Below are 20,434 nucleotides of genomic sequence, written 5' to 3'. Positions count from 1 at the left end.
ACAGTGGAACCACAAGTTAAGACATTCTAGGGCAGGATCAGGGAGAAAATCGCAGCTTTTCAGACAGACAGAAATGAAGACGAAGGGGGAAGTCAGAACCAAACTTCTTGCTACTGCTGCTAAGTAAATAAGCATTTCCTTAAGTACAATTTCTTCGTAAAGCCCGCTGTAATCTCCTCGCACTAATCCCTCTCTCGCTAGCCTAAACAAAAGAGAAGAAGAAAGCGAGAGGAAAAGGGGTAAAACCTCTTTACTCAAATCCTATTTCTTAACCCAATCCAGGCCACATAAACCTTGCAGCTCTTCCACTCTAAGCCGTGACACAAGCCTTCCTGCTTTCACTTTCCTTCACGGCTCTGGATGTGGCTAGAAGTGCAAATTAACGACTATCCTTTACAGAGCGGGCGTAGTAGAATTCATTTGGTTGCCCTCATGTGATGAAATATTAAAACTAAAAGTCCCACTGGTGAGAGTGTGGGGACTGGAGCAGGACCCAGCAAACTGATCAAATAAATGTAACTTTCATATGTCAGTGAATGTGTTTTTTATTTGTCCTGTTTAATTATAATATGACCAGTTAAGGCTGCTAGGCTTTTGGTTGAACTTTGTCATTGTTTGTTGTTGCTGCTGCTCCGTCCATAGAAGTTTATTGATAAACTGTGTAGATATGTCTTTAAATTACTGTCAAACTAACAAAGAAAAGCGGGCTAGTGAGTTAAAACTAATCCAACAAATCATGTACTTTTTCCCCGGTTTATAGCAACTTGGTCTTATTTTAGCCGGTTTGTGCTGACAGACTTTGTTGCAGTAATACTGTTTGTCTTCCCAGATCTCGGCGATTACTTTGGCAAGCGCCATGTTATCATAACCAATAGAAATAATGGCAAAAGCTGAAACCCTGTTTTAATAAACTGTAATCATCTCTTACGCCTCATGATTGGAAATGTGTAAATCCAAACCAGACTTCCCCAACTCTTTCTCTCTCTCTCTCCCTCGGCTGCTGCACGCTCACACAGCCGGGCTTGAAGGGTGAGATAGTGGCCAGATTTCTGTCAGAGTGATGTGCTCGCAGGGGCTTTCCCATCTCTCCCTCTTACACTGATTGACACTGATACACTGATGCACTGTAAACATGCTCATACTGCATGTGTGTGCATGTGTGTGAGTGCGTTTGATGGAGACACAAAGAGAAAAAAGGCAGGGGAGAGCGACGGCGGCAGCGATTGAGTGTGTACATTTCTGTGTTACGCGCACGTGAGCAGGCGTGTGCGGTAGTGTGTAAATAGTCAATAATAGCCGACACTTGTCAGCCCTCTGCTCTGTACACACAAAGCCTGTGGTTGAGCCATTGTTGAACTCCGCCTCTCCACGCCAGCCCCCTCCCCAACCGGGCCTCTCAAGCAGAGATAATTATGCCTATTGTGCCCCTTGCGCACATAGACGACACACACACAGAAGCACACGCACGCACACACACACACATACAGACACACACTTGTTTGTGCTAATTTACACACCCACCCACGTGCCTACTCAACCTAACTGAGTAAAAGATGGCTGCCAGCACCCCATCTGCTCCTGCCCAGCTCTCAGTCGCTCTCAGCTCACTGGGGCAAATGTGAGAGGGGCGAAAATATCAAAGAAAGTGAAAGAAGGCCTGAAAGAGGGGAACAAACTGCAGAAGTGTTGTTGACTTATTTAGTTGCACTGGAAGCTGGCTGTGAGAGGGTAACACTGAGTACATTTTCATGTTGTTTTGTCAATTCTAAGGCAGCTTTTGGTGTCACAGCATATGTTGGCGTGTGTATGTACACAATAGTGGCACCTTCAGCTGCACGATTTAGTCCTTAATGTCGCCCACTAGCCCCTGCGTGCCATGTGGGACAGAGGCGGGAGCAGAGGAGGGAGAGGTGAGGGAGGGATGGTGTGAGACTGGAGGGTGGGGGTGGCAGAGGGCGACAGTCGATGGGGTTCTGTTCAATGAGCCCTGGGGACACCACGTGCTCCCTGGCCTCCTCTGTCACACCACATCCTGCTGCGCCCTGGCAGCCCGAGCACAACAACAGGCCCGCCGTCACACAGCAGAGCGGCGTGCAGCCTTAATGTATCCTGAGTTAATGTTTAATGAGAGCTCCATATTCAGGCAGGTTCATGCAAAATCTGAAAATGGCTTTATTGTGTTACTGTTGAGGGGGATGTGTGTGTCTGTGTAGGCTTGTACATTTGTTCGCTGTAGAAGCGTGTATGTGTGTGTGTGTGTGTGTGTCAGACCAGTGTTTACAAGAGTGTGCGGTGTCCCAGACAAGTGTATCTATTAATGTATTCCTGCTCTGAGTGCAGAAGCACAGATTTACAAACAGACATCGTGTCCTAACACACCACTGCTCTCCATGAGGTCCCTCTGCCTTTGTCACCTCTCTCCTCCCTGCACCTGTGTGGAGCCATATGACATTAACTTTTTAATTACTGAGAAGAAAAGCTGCAGCAGTATGTGCATGTGTGAAGAAAGGGGCAATGTATACATACAACCCTATCAGAGCCACATGCTAATGTACATTTGGTCCAACCTCCCTGTCAACCATGTTGTGGACTAGATTTGTCCAGACCATGATATACTGTAAACTGTTCATGAATTGTGACTTTAAGAAGCTGAATATTCCCTTTAGCTTTAAATATTTCAGCATGTGCTTCCCCAAGGCTTTCAAATTCTGATGTCTGTTTATTTACTGTTTAGTTACGACAAACTATTTTTTAGAATTAAAAATACAATTAATTTGCAACTATTTTGATAATGCATGAGCAAAAATGTTGTCTCCAGCCTTTGAAATATGATAATTTGACACTTATCTCTGTTCAAACTGGACATCTTTGGGTTTCGGACCATCATTTATACAAAGCAAGACATTTGACAGTACACTTTTGGGCTGTGGGAAATTATTACAATTATTACAATATTTCCTCAATTCATTAATTGATTGAGTAAATAATTAATAGATTATTCAATAATGAAAATAATAGCTAGTTGTTGCCCTAGTTATGCCCTTATAGTCCATCATGAAACTCAATTCACTGCAAACTAAACAGCTTAAATACAGTAACTTGCTTATCCCACAAACTGATCAACTCAACTGTAATTTTCCAGGTGTTCCCAATTAACCCCTATGTGTGTGTGTTTGTGTGTGTGTGCATGGTCGTGTATTGTTGTGTCTCTGTTGACCCGCTTGACTCCCAGCAGGGACCCCAAGGGCAGAGGATTGATCTGTAATGTAGCCTGTAACTGACCCCGCCACCCGGTGACACCCATTAGGATCCAAGTTCACATTAAGACCTGATAACTCAGCATTTACGCAGTGGCAGGTTAAACACAGGTTAAATCCACCTTATTTCCAACCGCAGGGACTAAGCTAGGCTCGTGTCTCTTTAATGATACACTAAATCAATGGTCTACATGCATGCTAAGCACATCTGTATCATCTTATTCTACCTCCTAGACAGAGATGTTGAGAGTAGAAAAACCCCACACAGACTGTTGATGAGTGGGTGAAGCATCGTGAATGAGTGTGAGAGGAGTTTTGTCATCTTGTTTTTTTCTAATCTCATCTATATTGCAATTATTCCCTTCCATTACTGCTTTTCAGCACTGGGTTTTATGGCCATGTGTATCAAATTACTGTGCAAACACATAAACAAGACTAAACTGTGTGGCAGGTGGATGAGATGGAGCATGGTTGGGCATCTTCTGTGGACCACCATGTGGCCGCAGCCATCTGCTGGTCCAGTCTCTATTCATCGGAGCCACTCATTAGCTTTCTGCTGGTTAGACTGACGGCCTCGATCTGCAAGCTGAACCCTCTCTGTGTCCCACTGTTGTTTTCATTCCCGTCCACAAACCCTCCATTTCTCTGTCTCCGCTCCAGCTCTCCTCCTTCAGATCACTGCTCAGACTAGCAGGCCTCCATTGTCTCATGAGGGTCACACACACACCCACACACACACACACACAAAGCTTAACTACAGGGATGGCATGGGACGGGGAAGTGAGAGGGAAATAGGTCAGTCTGCCTGCACCCCTCCCCTCTTAAACCCCCTCACTGTCCTGGCTGGACAGGAAAGTGGGGCAGGCAAGGGGACAGGCACACACATGCACACACACACATATAAACACACAGACACACACGTGTGGCTCCAGATGGAGAACATGTGTGTTTGACAAAATGGAACCTGTTGGGGTTCAGAGGGCATGGCTGCGTTGTGTTATGTCATCAACTCAACCTTCAGACCGGTATGTGATCGAGCTACTGATCAGAGTCTGCACATAATGGCTCCTCCGTGTAGACGCACAGGTATGAAGTAAAGATATTTTAATTCAAAGGAAAGTGGGCAGCCTGGTCTCTTCATAATCTTACTTTGCATTCAGATGGTGGGGAATCAGAGAGGAGAGACAAAGAACTGTGGTGGCCAAAATGTGGCTTTGATGGTAGCTGACATGAATGCATCAATAGCTCTAACAGAAGCCGATTAAATCAATAAGTAAACAACATGTATGTAGCAAAACTAATGCTCAGTTTTTGTGCAGGCATTTGCAGCTGAGAGGCACTGCTGGAAAATAGAACCAATTCAGTTTTTTGGTTTTGTGCGTGATGAGCCAATCACCCTGAAATACAGCATTGTTTTTGAAATTTAAGGAAAGTTCAGTGATGGTTGAGGGCCTTGCTATTTGCATCTCAGCAGACAATGTCCCTCTTTGTCAATTCAATACCATATAATGTTTTAGGCGCAGCACCACAGAGACAGCTAATTTGAACAAAATGATAGGCATGCAATTCAGTTTTGAGCAGGTGATCGTTTGTATATCTCTCTTTGCTCCATGATTGACCCTTTCTTCTCTTGCCTCTTGTGATCGTAAACCGGAACACGCGCGTGAGGCAAATGATGGTACGGATGTTGTTGTCGTGCATGTGTGCACCTTTACACAGGCATATGTGCATTTGCTCGAAATCAACATCAACTCCTCCTGCTGTGTTTCTTACGGTGAGTGTAAGAAATAGTGACAGGCGAGACCGGCAACCATCTACTCGCTCGCATGAAGAGAGCTTTCAGTCACAAAATCAATTTTAATTTTCACATCTTCATTAGACCTATCCAGACAGTCCTTTGCTGGGTGGAGAGAGGGTTAGAAAGAGGGTTTGACTGGTGATGTTCGAGTAACTCACAGAGATGGTTAACTGAGGAGCTGGAGATCAGAATCAATGATGTTTCCCATTAAACTGTTTATATAACTGTATCTACTGTATATGGCGAGTCATGGTATGTGCACATGTTTGCATATTTTCCGTGCACCCATGTGAGAGTGCACTGACAATATCCAGGATATGAAGTGCCGTGCAGACGTGTTTCGAAGCGAGGTTATGTCGCGGATAAGTGAGTGCGCTGATTGGCTGTGAGAATGATGGGGTCGGGGTCAAGGTCGAACACAAACACGCTGCCAGTGCTTGTTGTGTTTGTGTGTGCTTCTGTTGTAGGCGAACCAACGCCGGGCTCAGTGAGCAGCTCATCATGTTCAACATCTGATCCTCACACTCACTGCTCATCAGCTGACCTATATACCCCTAATTACACACAGCAGCCTCATGACAGTATACAGCAGCACCCCATATGTAAAAACCCTAAATACAAACACAGAGGTCATGTTGTCCCTGTGAACCAAACATGATGGGAACTCTTAAAATGTGTAGATTTACAATGTAATTTAATTACAACCAAGAAGAAAAATTTCAATCTCATTCAATAATTCTGCAATGTGCTATTTTCATGTATTTAGCTAAAGAAAATGAGGAAAAAAATAAGAGGACGACATCTCATCAAACTGGATCTGAAAAAGTGATTTTTGTGGGTGTTTGTAGCCAAAATGAAATAAAAAACGAAGTATGTTTGATTCTGACAAAATACACAGGTCCTTACTGCAGCCACTGAAGACAAAAATACAATGCAAAGTACAGTGAAATGCTGTAAAACTGTAAAAACATGAAAAATGAACTGGAAAAAAATACTGAAATATCTGAAAATAACAAACTCTAGCAACCTTGGTGCATGTGTGTGTGTGTGACACACTGTGTTTTGCATACATATAATATAAAACGCCATCTGCCAGGACCTGAGGCCGTTCTTGCCCTACTACCCTCCTTGCTTCTCCTCCTTTGGTTCATTTCTCTCCTCTATCTCTCATCCCTCTCTTCTACATTGTTATTGCAGGGAAATAAACATACTGCATCTCAAACATGCAGCGCACGACACACAACATGTAATCACATAATAAAATACTCGTAATGTGTTCACAAGCAAGAGACAAAAGGACTGAACACTGCATTTCTCTTTCTCTTGCACACACTCACACACACAAATGAGGTTAATGAAGATGAATGTGGGGGGCACAGTACTATTGACATCCTGTGTCTCTAATTGTGGCCCTGTTCTTCAAGGACATGGTGGTAAAGACAAGCAGGGAGAGGACAGAAATAGATCTGATGAGGAGAAACTGTGGAATACTCATTCAACTTGGAGGAGAGTCTGTCTAACGCAGAGTCAGTCACGATTATTGGCATTAGGGGAGGGAAACTGTATGTGATGAGATGTAAAAGCGGTGACAGCAGAGAGAGAAATGACTGAAAACAGGAGGAAGACGAAGGGCAGAGAGGGAGGAGATACGAGCAGGGAGGAAGGGGGGAGGAGGAGGAGGAGGGTGACCACCAGTTCAGTGATCCAGAACAGTGAGCAGACAGAAGACACGAGTTAAGAGTTCAGTCAAACATAGAGCACAGCGGTGCACTGTCCTCACACACAAACACACACACACACACACACACAGAAGATAAAGACATACCTAAATATATCAGCCAGCCCAGATCATCCACATTCATTCATGTGATGTCCTACCTGGGACGATGGAAACGGTGTCTCTCTCCCAGGACACAACGCTGACGTACTCCTGCACGGCGGCGGGGATGAGGCACTTGAACACAGCTACGTTCCCCCGCATCGAGCGCTGGTCCGCCACCCGCACCGTGTAGGGCTCCCTGAAAACTACAAAACACACACAACATATTGAGATAGCTGATATCGCAAGATTTAAAAGGCGAGATTACTTCCTTATCACTGAGTAGCTGAGGTGTGGTGACCCGTGATGGTCTGAATGTCATTTGAGAAGCTTTTCCAGCCAGGCACAAACCCATTTCAGGATTTCATTTTATTTTTCTCATGAAAGAGGTAAAACGTAAAGCTATTGATTATCTACACAAAATATTCTCCGTCATATCCAGATATGTGTGGACAATGATGGACACCATGGCGAGCTCATTTTTAATCACGCAGTAGTTCAGTGTTAGTCCTGTTCTGAGATGGAAACAATAATCTACTCGTGTTTACATCATCAAAAACAACACATTAACACTCCAGAGCAAAACACCCTTTCATCAATTACCACAGCACTCCACTTTTATTCATTGGAAATTACTGGCCTACTCTTGTGTATTGTTTGAACTCTTCTAATCCTGCCTCTGCTTTCACCATAAATGGCGCAAGCCGCCATTAAGCGGGATAATCATGGAAATTATTTTCTAGCTTTGCCATGACATCACCACGAAACACTGATGTGCTGTTTTTGTACAGAACTTCACAAGGAACGGAGTGAGCTGCACATTCAAAGTGAACTGAACGGTTGTTGGTGCTTCAGTTTATGCAGGTTCATGCAATATTTTACACCCTGTTGAATGAGCAGGGACTCATTAGCAAAATCACATGAAAGCTAGGACGTATCTGAAGGTTGCTAAGAAACTGGTTCGGAATCCCTTCCCTGGTAACAGACAAGATGACAGCATGCATACATTCCTGCTGCAAGACGGAAACACATGCAAGTGCATGTAAATTTACATCTTCTTTGAACAGCTGAGTTGAATAAAACAGACCTGTCAAGTTCATTTGAAATCATATTGAATGAACCACCACTGGAAATTGTTGTCAGCCATGAAGCAGAAAAGGTGATTCAAATGAATTATTGCTCAGCGGCGGGGCGAGCGAAACACCGCAGCCACAAGGCTGAACCCCAAAACAAAGCATCCGCATCCCGTCTGACTGTAACCCGTGCGCCAGAGCTGCCGGGGACCCGACAGAGGCCGCTGGCTGCAGGATGTTTGGTTCATGCTAATCCCTCGTCTCCTGAGGCCAGGCTTTAGGGTCATGTGGGAATGAAGGCAGCAACCGGCTGGCATGCAGCTCAGGGTCCTGGCTCAAATCCTCAACTTGGCGCTAGTATTAGTATTAGAATGAATATGAGTATTAGTTCAGGTCGGTGTTGGGAGGCAGAATATGAAAACAGATGTTGATGGCAGGAGGGAAGGGGGAGGGGCCGACTGGCCTGAATGAATGACGGGAAGGGGGGGGGGGGGGGGGGGGGGGGGGGGGGGGGGTCGGGGGCAATAGCTGCAGTGTAACTATCATCCAGCTGCAGCTTTGTTCCAGCTGCGGTTTGATGTAACGGTCTGTTCGGTAAAATTCTTCTTCATGTGTCTCTGCTGGTTCAAGAGCTGCAGCAACCCAAACCCCCCCATCGTACTATTTTACTTTAGATGAGGTCTCACTTGTTAAAGCAGCCTCACGCGGTCCAATCAACGGAAAGCACCAGTTCGGTTTGTTAATGAGAGATAATTAAAGAAGTGTGCTGTGGCTATTTTTAGCCTGGCACAAGAGGACAGTTTGAAGAACGAGGGAGCAGGGAGGAGAAGGAGGACAGGAAAGAGAACGTGATGGCAACAGAGGCAGCTTTTGGTCAAAATTTCCAAAAATAGACTACCTATAACATCTAGTAGGGTTTATTGATAGATTCCTTACTGAAGTGACACCTGAAAATAATTGATTAATTCTGTGATTACTGAAAAGAGGCCTGAGATATTTCTATATGTATGGTGACAGCAAATAAAACATATTAAATACAAATATAAACCCCCCTGTTTTAGGTTAGCATACATAGCTGTAGGAAATGGTGATAAGGTCACTGACACTTAACGCTGTATCACCTTATCACTAGATGATGAATTACCACATCTTGCAAAGCTTTAAAAGCATTGCTTGGCAAATATCAAAGTTCCCGGTGGCCTTTATTGTGCCGTCCTTTTAGAAAAGTGAAGGACTATCAATGAGGAGGGGCTGGTAAAGTGATATAAGCGATTGTCACACTTTTTCCTCCTCATCTGATCTGGTTATATCATCTAAAAATCACATTGGAGTTGCTACTTTACCGCAAGTACTGTAGAGGGTGTGTTTTGGATTTCATCCTGCCAGATGGTGCCGTGCTGTAGATGGAGCTGAAGGGGTTATGTCGGTATAAAGTGCAGCGGTTCATCACCAGCTCAGTCAAATAGGTGTGAGCGAAGGCCGAGGCCTGGTGTAGTATGTGATGCAGATGTTCTCTCTGTAGACTGTGTTCTAGGTCAATCTGTGTTCAGGTCGAGAAGGGCTATTTTAGGGCAGGTGATTCTGTGTGTGGGTTGGGCTTTTTGCAGCTGCCAATCACATCTGCTCTACTTTATGCTTTCACAACTGTCTCTTTTTGCGCCAGTCCTCATCACGTGGCCTTTTGCTCCAAAACCTGTCTTTCCTACTTTTCTTTCAACCTTTCTTCGCTTTTATTTCCCTTTCACGACTGCAGTCCCGACTCACCAGCTTTGATGCGGATGTTGGGGCTGCGGATTTTGCCGGCTTGGTTTTCGGCAGTGCAGAAGTAGTCGTTGTCGTGGATGTAGCTGTTGTAGGCGGAGGGCGAGAAGGGGTACAGTTGTAGGGTGCCATTGGCGTGCACGTGTCGGATGTGGGGCACGTCGTAGATGTCATCGCCGGTGGCCAGGTACCAGCGCAGTATGGCACTGGGGGTGCCCCCTGCTGGACAGGGCAGGGACACCCCCACCGAGCTGGAGTAGGTTACCCTCTGCAGGGAGGCATTCACAAAGTACAGCCTGGTGGAGCCCACATCCTCACTGTGTACTGCAGGGGCAAAGAGACAACAACATCATTTAACAGGCTGAGGGAGAGGTCAGAGGTCAGTGATGAGCACCTGTTATGTGCCATAAACACACGGAAATATGAATATAAGCTAACAGGATTCCACTGCTATTGATTTAAAGCAATAGCCATCACATTATCGGGGGGAATGGAAGGAGTGGGAATGTCCTTCAAATGTGTGGCAAAATAATCATAACAAATGTATGTCAAATGTCCAGCTGCAAACATCAGTCATGTGATCCAGAAAGCCAGGGATTTGGGCTAAAGCCTGTGATGGTTTAGGTGGATGGGAGGGGGGAGGAGCCTGTTACCTCCGTACAGTGAGTGCACACACACACAAGCAAAGACAGAGAGAGGGAACACGCTGATAGGTTATGTGATTGGAATTTCTATGCCAGACGCAGAGATTTAAGTCTATTTAATCTCCTTACATATTTAACACACACACACATGCGCGCACACACTCACAAACACACACGTACAGGAATGTTCTTCATATTAAACACATACAGCTCCAGCAGAGGAAGGAGAGTGAGAAGATAAATGAGGTGGGGAGGGGGGGCTCTCAAATTTGGGGTCATTATGAGAAAGATTAGAAGAGAAAGGGGGGGAACACCGGTGATGGACAGATGTGGATGTTAACCACCACTGGTTCTGAATTATATCATCTGATACACACCGTCCCACCACATGTTCACCTCGCTAATGTGCAGTTCAGCACAGAAAGTCTGTAAACATCGTGGACGACGCTAACTGATACAGAAAGATGGAGGATTTTGATCCAAATTGGATCAAATTAGCGTTCAGCGTACTGTGGGAGCTGTTCAGACAAACCTGTATGTTTATCCTTTTTTACAAAAGGGATCAAATTGATTTTTCATCTATATTTCTCGCCTATCAAGCACTGCTTATTTTCCAAATAACGTCAATATTTCTTCCATAAATTGAAAAAAAATGCAATTTTCAGGGGAAGAATTTAATTTCAATATAATATATTGCATTTTGATCGATTCAATTTAATTATTTAATGTTAAATCATTTTATCAACATTTGATAATGTTATAAAATCTTTTGACAGAGCTTCAGGTGGTGGTCACATAAGGTTATTTGTGAGATGGTCTCTCTGCTTAATCCTTACTAATGATCATTAGTTTTTGACTGCACAATGAGTCATAAGTTAATACAGAAGGTGTTAATGATATAAACACTGGAGCTGCAAATAATGATTATTTTCCTCATTGATTAATTTGAAGATTTCTTTTAAACAATTAAGTGTTTTGGTCTAGAAAATGTCAAAAAATTGTGAAAAATGCAAATTGATTGTTTTGTATGATCAGCACACCACAATTTAAAAATATCCAAATTATTATCATTTAAGAAAAAGAAAAGCAACAGATTTTCAGAACTTAGAGGCTATAACTTGGGAATATTTGGCTTATTAGCTTGATTATGTTACCAATTCATCAATTATCAAAATAGCTGGCTGTTATCTTTCTATCGTTCTACTAGTTGTTTAACTGACTAATTGTTTCAGTGCTAAAACACCCATATTTTAGAAAATCTACTCTTCTGTGGTCCAGACACCGGCTAATTGTTATACTTACTTGAAATGGCAGCATGTAACATAAAGTTCAGCAGTCGCAGCTGCTCCCTGCCTACATTCAGATGTTTGTGACAGACAGAAGTTTCAGTACTTAGATTGATCATTATGTTATTTGTTAGAATTAACTAGCGCTTTAATTAACTAGTGCTTTACAGTGGCAATTGTGCTGCATCAGCTAAATGATGCTCTTGTTCGGGGAGCTTTGTCACATTGTTTTTTGGATAATAATTAAATGATGGTGTAAAGGTGAGGAAGCAGGATAATGAGAGATATGCCTGTTGTTCACATTAACCAGGTCTGTATTTGGTTTTCACAGGTGCCCAAAGTACGATATGCGTCAGCTTTAAGTTTTAGCAACGATCAAATTTGTGATATTGTTGTAAAGAATCACAAAGTCCATCAGATTTGAAACTGAGAGCTGAGAAAAAAAACCTTCAGGAGTACAAACCAAACACAAGAAATCAGGAGTGAAAGCAAATACTTTATCTCATCGTCCAGTGCATTCAAACATTTACACTTTGTTTACGCCGTGTCTTTAACGAGGCGTGGTTTTGAGCTATGGCTGAAGTAGACAGAAAAATCTGAACAAATAGAGCCTGGCAGAATCAATCATCACCATCTACAGTGTCACTGAGGTGGTACTAAGCTCAGCGCATCAGATCGAAGGCAGCTTTCTCCTTCATCCAGGAGGGTTTGTTAATAATTCCAGCTTCCTTTCAAAGAAGTGCTACTATCCCTAGTAGACTACAGATTGATAAAGCTGGGCAAAATGTTACAGATGGTATATGAAAATGTGTCTGGCAGTCCGGTGGTGGGCTGCAAAAACCAGGTCAGACTCCCTCCCCTCTGCAGATTACTGATAATGGCCCCTGAGCATAAAGCCCATATTAAAGATTGCAATATCTATAATCTCCCAATGGGGGGACAGGACTAAAGTGGAGGAGTGAGGGGGTCACCCTGAGAGCTCGGGGGGGGGGCTGGGCAGCAGGAGAACCTCTCATACAGTAGATTATATGGCCTGGGGGGCCGGGCACTGGGGGGCTGGGGAGCACTGGGACTGATGGAGCGGGAAGTGGAGTAGAAAGGGGATCAGAGTAAACTCCCACCACTCAGAGCTTGTCAAAACCAGGCGAACCACACACACACACACACACACACTCACCCAACACACACACACACACACACACACACACACACACACACATAAACACATACGTCAAAAGCAGCTCTGAGCGCTCAGTCACTCTGGGAGGAGACAGAGTGGGTTGCCATGGTGGCGCTGGCACTTGAAAGCTGTGACTGACTAAAAAACAATGCAACAATTTAACCTAACAACAGTGACCCACTGAAGAGTCTAAATTTAGAAACTTCAAGTCAACAAACTCCAAATTCTGTCTCAAATATTTACAGGTTGCCAAAAAAAAAAGAAGTGAAGTTCACAAATGTGTTTAAATGAATTTGAGGTGAAATCAGGAGAAGCTGCCTACGTGAAATGTATGCAAATAGAGTTCAGTAATTTCCCTTAAACTGTGCGTAAATGTCCGACGCACCAGCACTGGGTGTGCTCCAAAACTCACCTGGCACGCTGCTGGTTTGTACCAGACTGGCACAGTTTCCACCCCATTTAAATCCAACAGTCGAAACATTACATACCACCTGTGCCAAGACGGCAAAAAAAACTAAACGCTGCATGTACCTGCAGTGAACTGAACACAGGAGACTATATATCATTCTTCTGGGTGAATCCAACGGAAATTTAACGAAATGTCCAAGTTGGGCCAGTTCACCCTAAATAACGGCTGTTCAGCGCAATCATAATGCTGAAACTTCCACATGTCTAGAGATTTATCATGATAAAACTGAGCCATTATGACTACCACTACATGAGAACAGGGAACTATCTCATTGAGGGCTTCCTCCTGGCTTTAACATTAACTAACAGTATTTATTATAGAAAAAACTACACAAGCAAGCAATGTGAGACTGAAGTTAGTTACTGGCAGGTGTATTTCTTGAACATGAAATACATTAAACAGCTCACAACAAGGTCTGTGGATTATCTTGAGGAACCAGGTCGTGATTTCTGTAAAGACAAATTGCTGTTGAGTTTTTCAAGTGTATTTTTTTGGTGCTTTGAACAACAAGTCAAGTGCCATCCAGTTCTTTTATATTCAAGAGAACGCAAAAACATTTCTATAGCTGACATCTCAAGCAACTCACACCAAAACAATCTAGATGGATGATCAGCTCTACTTGTAAGACGAAAAAAATGTAGTTTTGATTTTGGGGTGAACTGTCCCTTTAGGTCTTAATTCATGGTTATATCTACCCAGCGACCCATCATTGACAACCCACCACTTCACTACAGCGAGTATACAGCAGGTACTGGTTTGTATTTTTACACCTCCCTGCATTCATCACGTAGCAGCTACTGTTTGTCAGCTATAACACAGTTATCAAAATCAAATCAATATATCAATACTATCAACACACTGTGGTGACACTAAATTAACAAACATAATGAGTTTGAACACCAAAGATGGTCCCTTCCTTCTCATATAGTTCTACCAGATCATATTCATACATCAATCTAGGGCTGCAACTCAGTTATTACAACTATTTTCAGCCTTGTTTTGTCCAACCAACAATCCAAAGATATTCAATGCAATCAATTTTCTGTCGATTGATAATTCCATGAATCGACTAATCGTTTCAGCTCTACATTAATTTATGCCTATTTTATTTATTTAAACCTGCAAGAGCGCTTTAACGCTTTGAGACAACTCTATCCCCCGTTCATCTCAGTGACACCACCTTCCTCAGCAATGCATGGCCACAAAGATCAAACTCCAGCAGCGTGTGGACAGTCAGTACCCTGTTGGCAGTATTGACCACAGCTGTGGGGCTCCTGTGTTGCTGCTGCTGCTGCTGCAGCTCACCTGCACCCAGGAGGCTTCATCAACCTCGTTCAGACACAGAGAAAACCAGCCCTCGCTGGGAGGTGTTGGAGCACTGGCGGCGCAGCTGGAGCTAAAGCTTGGGCTGTCAAGAGTCGCAGCCACTATTTTATACATCCTGCCAGAGAGCCATGCATGAATATGTATGTTAGAGAGGCAGAAGTCATAACCTATGCAAGGTTTCATCATGCATAATGCAGCCGATCTACGCCTCTCCAGGATGTGAGCGTGCACAGGAGTGTACACACACACACACACACACTCGACGCTCACAACTGTATTGAGATGAGGAGGTAAACAAACTCCAGAAGCCCCAATGTTTCTCACACTCAGAGCTCCCTGTGCCCAACACCACACACTTCCTCTTCCTCTCTCTCACCCATCCCCGTCTCTCCATTCCTTTCTCACGGAAAAACAATTTTCACAGCATTTCATCTTCATTGGATTTAGTGATCTGTGCTAAAGGTCAAAAGTAGGATTCAACTTAACCAAGACAAGACATGCACATCAGCCCCGTGAACTGTCAGAAACCTCGCCCTCCTCTTCGCTGCTGCTCGCTATTTTGGAAACAGCTTCATTTCCAGCTAGACTGTAACTCGTGTGTTCGCTCCCTTCCTGTCCTGCCATCGCTCCACCACTCATGCTTCAGGTGTTTTTGGGACAGAAGTTTTTTTTTTTTTTTAGGAGGGGGCATGAGAATCGAAACTGTGTGCGGAGACATAAAGCAGCAGAGGAGGAAGTGGGTGGAGATGCACTGAGAGGGGGTGTGAATTGAATATTGGTGTGGATGCAGGGGGATGAAGATAGGTGTAATCTTATAGATAATCCTCAGGGGTCTGGAATAAGTAGGTGGTTGGCGGGTGGAGAAGTATGGGGGGGGGGGGGGGGGGGGGGTGTTGGGATTACATCTAATCAACAATGGGGTATCGCTGCTCCCCACCTACTGTCTTTCTGTCCCCAACAATCTGCTCCCCATCCGACCCCCCAGCACCCCCACCCCCAGCCTGTGCTGTGTCAGTAAAAAAAAAGTGTGCTACTTCAGCAGTCCCCTGGGACCTGCTCCCCCTCACATCAAAGCAGCCAGTTTCTCTCTTAATGTGAATATCAAATCTGTGGATCACAAGTCCCAGCACAGTCTGCATAAACTGCCCCTCCCCCAACCTTTAATTCTGCCTAGTGATGAGGGAGAGAGAGGGAGGGGAGTTACTGCGAGAGGAAGCGATGGAGGGAGGGAGAGATGGGGAGAGAGAGATGGAGATAGAGAGAGAGAGATCCAACAAAAACAACTACTTGCTTCAGAGATTTGACATTTGCTGAACGCACCCTCCTCCTGAAAACGTGCAGCTCCAGCATCCAATAAAATTTGGAGGAGGTCTGGCTCAATTTAGCCTCAGTGCGGCGCACACAGAGTTCTAGTTGGAAAAAGACAAACATTTCTTCCTGTTGATGGTGTTCACCCGCATCTCGTGTTGTTGTTTCAAATGATTTGCTCTTAGTCACAATCTCGTTGGGATCTCTAATAGATTTATGGACGAATGGGAGCGCAGGGATGCCAGTGACAGCGCTGTGACATCCTATTGGTGAGCTGGGAAGTGCAATGAGCTCCGTTTCCCTGCTGACAGTCTTACACCAGCACACTTTACCCACCACCTGGCAACAACACTGATCAAAACTTAAGAGCAGATCTTTCCTGTTTGTTAATTTGTGAAGGATAAACGACATTTGTGTCGTTGACTTCTATTGAACTGCTGGTTAAAAGTGTAGGGGATGGAAGTCAAGGTGTTTGATCATCGGTCAAATCGCTAAAAAAATGGCCAGCAACGGCCTAGCTCCTGACACAACCAAACTGCAGCCAAAACCACACTGAGAGCTCAATATTTCTTCTTTAACCCCATTTAAGATGGGTGTTTTTGTCAAATTGAGTAATGCCAGGTTTGAGCTGGTGAAAAACGCAGCCCTGTGCCCTGCCTGAGTAATGATTGGCACCCCTGCGGACCACATAGCTCTGTCATTGAGTGGTGCCTATAGCTCAGATTGCAGCTTTAATTGTGCAGCCTTGCAAAGGCAGCACAGGGAATTGGACTGGGGAGCAAAGAAGGGAGGGGGGTGGATGTTTGCATATTTCTATTTGTAGCGGGTGAGGGTGAGCAGTGGAGAGGACAAGCCTGTGCCAGGGCGAGGGATCACCTTAGTGATTCACACACCTCAATTAAAGCTCAAGTTATATTGTTCCAGTGTTGCACAGTTTATTTTTTCATTTTGCTGAATGAATTAGATTTAGAAATAAAGGTTGAAAATAGGCCTACAGCAGGCCTGTATGTTAAACCTCATTTTATTCACAGCTAATTAATGCTCAAATATACAGGCTGGGAATTTGATTTAAAATGACAGAACACGTTTTTTATTCTCAAATAACCAGTTAAAAATCACAACAAATCTTCCTTTAATTGGGTTTGATTTTTGTAATGAACGAAAAAAATCATTGCCATTGAGCTTTTAATTGGTTAACTGTTCTTACCCTTCAAGCATTTTTTCCCCAAAGATCCGTTAATTACCCCGCACCCTGATTGCCTCCTAAACCTGTGACATAATTTAGCAACATTTTCTAAGCTATCATTAGTGGTGTGGGAAATATTTTATAGAGTCAAAAAATCTTGCAAACAAACAAATGAGTCAACTTCCAGTTTACCTCCTGCAAAAATAACATCCAAAGGTGTCCGACATTAAAACTGCAGCACCGAGAGGGGTGTCCCCGTCACTTCCCCTCCTCCGCGCGCTCCCCACCACACACACACACACACACACACACACACACACACACACACACACACACAGAGAAACACGAGCCGTTAAGCACGCGCTGGCACGCGCGCGACCACGTCCGCGGGGTCCAGGTGCGCTATTAGTGAGGAACATGACCGGGCAAGTCCATAATGCGCACCCACGCCCCTGGAGCTTCACATTTGGTGAAATAAATTTGCGCATATTAATATGATTCCGCAGAACCCAGCGAGGCGCACAAATCAGTTCTTTCAAGTTGGATGACTGCTATAAATCAATAGCAAATATCTGACACATGTAGTTAATTTAAGAGAGTTGAAGAAAACGCGACATGGGCAACAAACACAGGCGGCACATATGTGGCTAATTGCTAGTTGATATAAAAATAAAAAAAAGGTTAATCCGTTGTGAGAACATGCCAGAAACTGAAATGGCAAAATATCCTAATGGCCTATTTTGATCAACTCGTTTGCGTGGAGAAAAGCCACTCTCCTTCCTCCAGCAGATCCACATCCCAGACTTTTTGATCGATAAAATCACACCTTCTCAGGGCCCTGTGCTAATAAGGACAAAACAATATGTAAACATGGCTCCAAGCAGGCAGGCTGCACAAAGGCCCAGAAAAGGCTCTCATGTGGAGATGGTGTTGAACTTCTGTTATTTTCGACGCAGATTTGTTCAGGATTATTATAATGCACTGTAATAGCAGAAGATCAACTTGCAATAGGGTCAGGGATTTAGTGCATATACTGAGCAAGAAAGAAAAATGAATCCATTTAAACAAATAGACCGCCTTTTATGTCTATAAATACAATTAAACAAAAGGGAAAAAATGAAGAGACCGAATGAATGAAATAAGGAGGACAATCTGAATGCACTAATTATGGCCTTTATGTGGGTGTAGATCCATTAGACTAATAAGGCCGTTGTAGAAAAAAAGGGGCCTTTTATTTGTAATCCAATTTAAAATGGCAACAATTTGTCATCACAGAGAAAAGGAATTTAAAACCCTAAAAAAAAATCTCATCCTTAAAAAAAGAGCATCTCTGTGAAATGGAGCGCGTGTGCCAAATATAGTCCAGCAAAACAGCTGCAATTAGCAACGAGCTACACAATGAGAGCACAAAGATGCGAAAAATCTGAAAGATCCCCTCAAAACTTTACAGGAGAGCCACATTTTGAGGGGATTTCTGGTACATTTGGTAAAGCGGTGGCAAAATTACAGGCCGATGCATGTTTTCATTTCTCTGTCACCCTCCCTCTGTATTTGCACCTCATTCTCCCTATTCAGCCATTTTACATATTCATAACTGGAGTTGGTAGGCTAATGCGAAAACAATCCGTGCTATCAGGACCATCTGAGGCATCACGGCCCGCTGCAAAAACCCACAAAACGGCCTAGTAAAAAAAAAAAGAAGAAGAAAAAAAAATCACCTCACACCTTTACTTTCACTATATTTCTACCTGTTCAGCAGCAGCAGCTTTATACATTTTGACAGAAAGAATCATTTTCAGTCAATTCCACATCACAAGGCTTCCGATGATCCATCAAAGCACGAGCCACACGCAGCACTCACAGCCGCACGTGAATTAATTTCGATTAATTATCACTTTTCGTTCAACTTAAAAACAGCGAGACTCCAGCTCTGTGCGTGCAGGGGGGGTGAGACATTTCATGCATTTCATTTTTCTCTTACCTTCTTGGAGAGAGTACAGCAGGAGTAAAGTTACAAGCCACATGCCATAAATAGCAGGTATATTTTTCGGGAATATTTGGCAATCCTGGCAAGTGTGAGGCGCGTTTTTTTGGCCAGGCGGGTCTCCGTGCTGGACTGGCGACTGTGCTCCCCGGAGGTCTCTCCAGCCCTGCTGCCCCGCTAAGCATGGAGGGGAAATGAGAGGCGCCTCGGCCCCGCCCATGTCCCCTCCTCTCCTCCCAGGACTACTGTGCATACAAATCCATCCTCCCTACACTAATCAAACACCGCAGAGCGACGGGTCGCAGCCAAGCCGCGGGTGGATGCGAGCCGAACGCTGGATTTAGGTCCAGTTGTGTCCAAACTGCCGGTGCGTGCGAGCGCTGGAGCCGCGCGGACAGATGTGCCGGCACCTTGGAGAGCGCGCCCACCTGTGCGCCCCTGATGACCGCGGCTCTTTGCGCAAAATGGATCTACAAAAGCCGCTCAGGCTGCAGCGAAGACTCTAAAAATGTCTTCGTGTCTTTTCCTCTTGAGTTTGGGCATTAATCAAAGGGACGCGGAGCCACAGCGCAGACTAATGACTGTTTTTCTTTGTCTTTCGGAGCCGTGCAACGTGCGTAGACATTTGCGCACAGACATGCACTGCAGATAGAGAGGAGGAGAGAGGGAGAGAGGGAGCGAGGAGCAGGGTGTGGGGCATGGCACCTCCACACAGCAGGTAGAACACACAGCAGGTGAATCAGACCAATTAGAAATGCCTTCAGTGAATCTTTAAAGGGCCGTGAGAAACTTTCTACATGTCCGTCTCCCCTGTCGCTCCGCTCTCTGTTGAGCGTATGTGAGCAGCTCCCCGGATGAGCATAAATCAGGACAGCAAGCTGCAGGACGCTCCCGGTTCATGGAATATTTAAAGTCACTGTGGAGGCCAGAGGTGGATCTGACAAGTGATCCTCTGCTGCAACAGCCGCCTCACCTCCACACACAGAAACACAACATAAAACGACATCATTGTGAACACCTCACAGAGGTGTCTATGTCTTCAATACATTTCTGACACTGTGTTGCATTAACGTTTTAGTACACACTCATTAACACGTATTTCATTCACACCCCTCAGACATATCAACACTTCACACAACAGGCCCTGAGGTGGCCAAATGTGTGGACTGAATCAGATGCTTTTTTCCTTTCAGACCGCTCACAGTAGTGATCAGAGTAACAACAGAGACGCGTGTTTTATTGGTGTGCATTGATATCCTTAACTACAGCCCACATGAAACTCTGAAACCATTGAAAATAATGATACTCAGAGTCTTATGGGAGTAAAAGATGTCCCACCGGAA

The 20,434-nt window shown here is 44.4% G+C and overlaps 1 protein-coding gene across 1 annotated transcript in view; it reads right to left on the bottom strand.

Moving 5' to 3' along the window:
* LOC121617136 (Down syndrome cell adhesion molecule-like protein 1 homolog) overlaps positions 1-19,134 on the bottom strand; it is a 48,596-nt gene extending 29,462 nt beyond the window's left edge. The window contains exons 1-4 of the mRNA XM_041952192.1: positions 19,089-19,134; positions 16,433-16,439; positions 9,712-10,025; positions 6,934-7,080 (exon numbers count right to left, since the gene is read on the bottom strand). Coding sequence (XP_041808126.1) covers positions 6,934-7,080; positions 9,712-10,025; positions 16,433-16,439; positions 19,089-19,131 — 511 coding nt within the window. The 5' untranslated portion in view covers positions 19,132-19,134. The remainder of the gene's footprint in view (positions 1-6,933; positions 7,081-9,711; positions 10,026-16,432; positions 16,440-19,088) is intronic.
* Between the last annotated feature and the right edge of the window lie 1,300 nt (positions 19,135-20,434).

This window comes from Chelmon rostratus, chromosome 14 (genome assembly GCF_017976325.1).
Source record: "Chelmon rostratus isolate fCheRos1 chromosome 14, fCheRos1.pri, whole genome shotgun sequence".
Taxonomy (NCBI): Eukaryota; Metazoa; Chordata; class Actinopteri; order Chaetodontiformes; family Chaetodontidae; genus Chelmon; species Chelmon rostratus.
The sequence above is the reverse complement of the archived record's forward strand: the minus strand, read 5'-3'. Positions and strand labels throughout refer to the sequence as shown.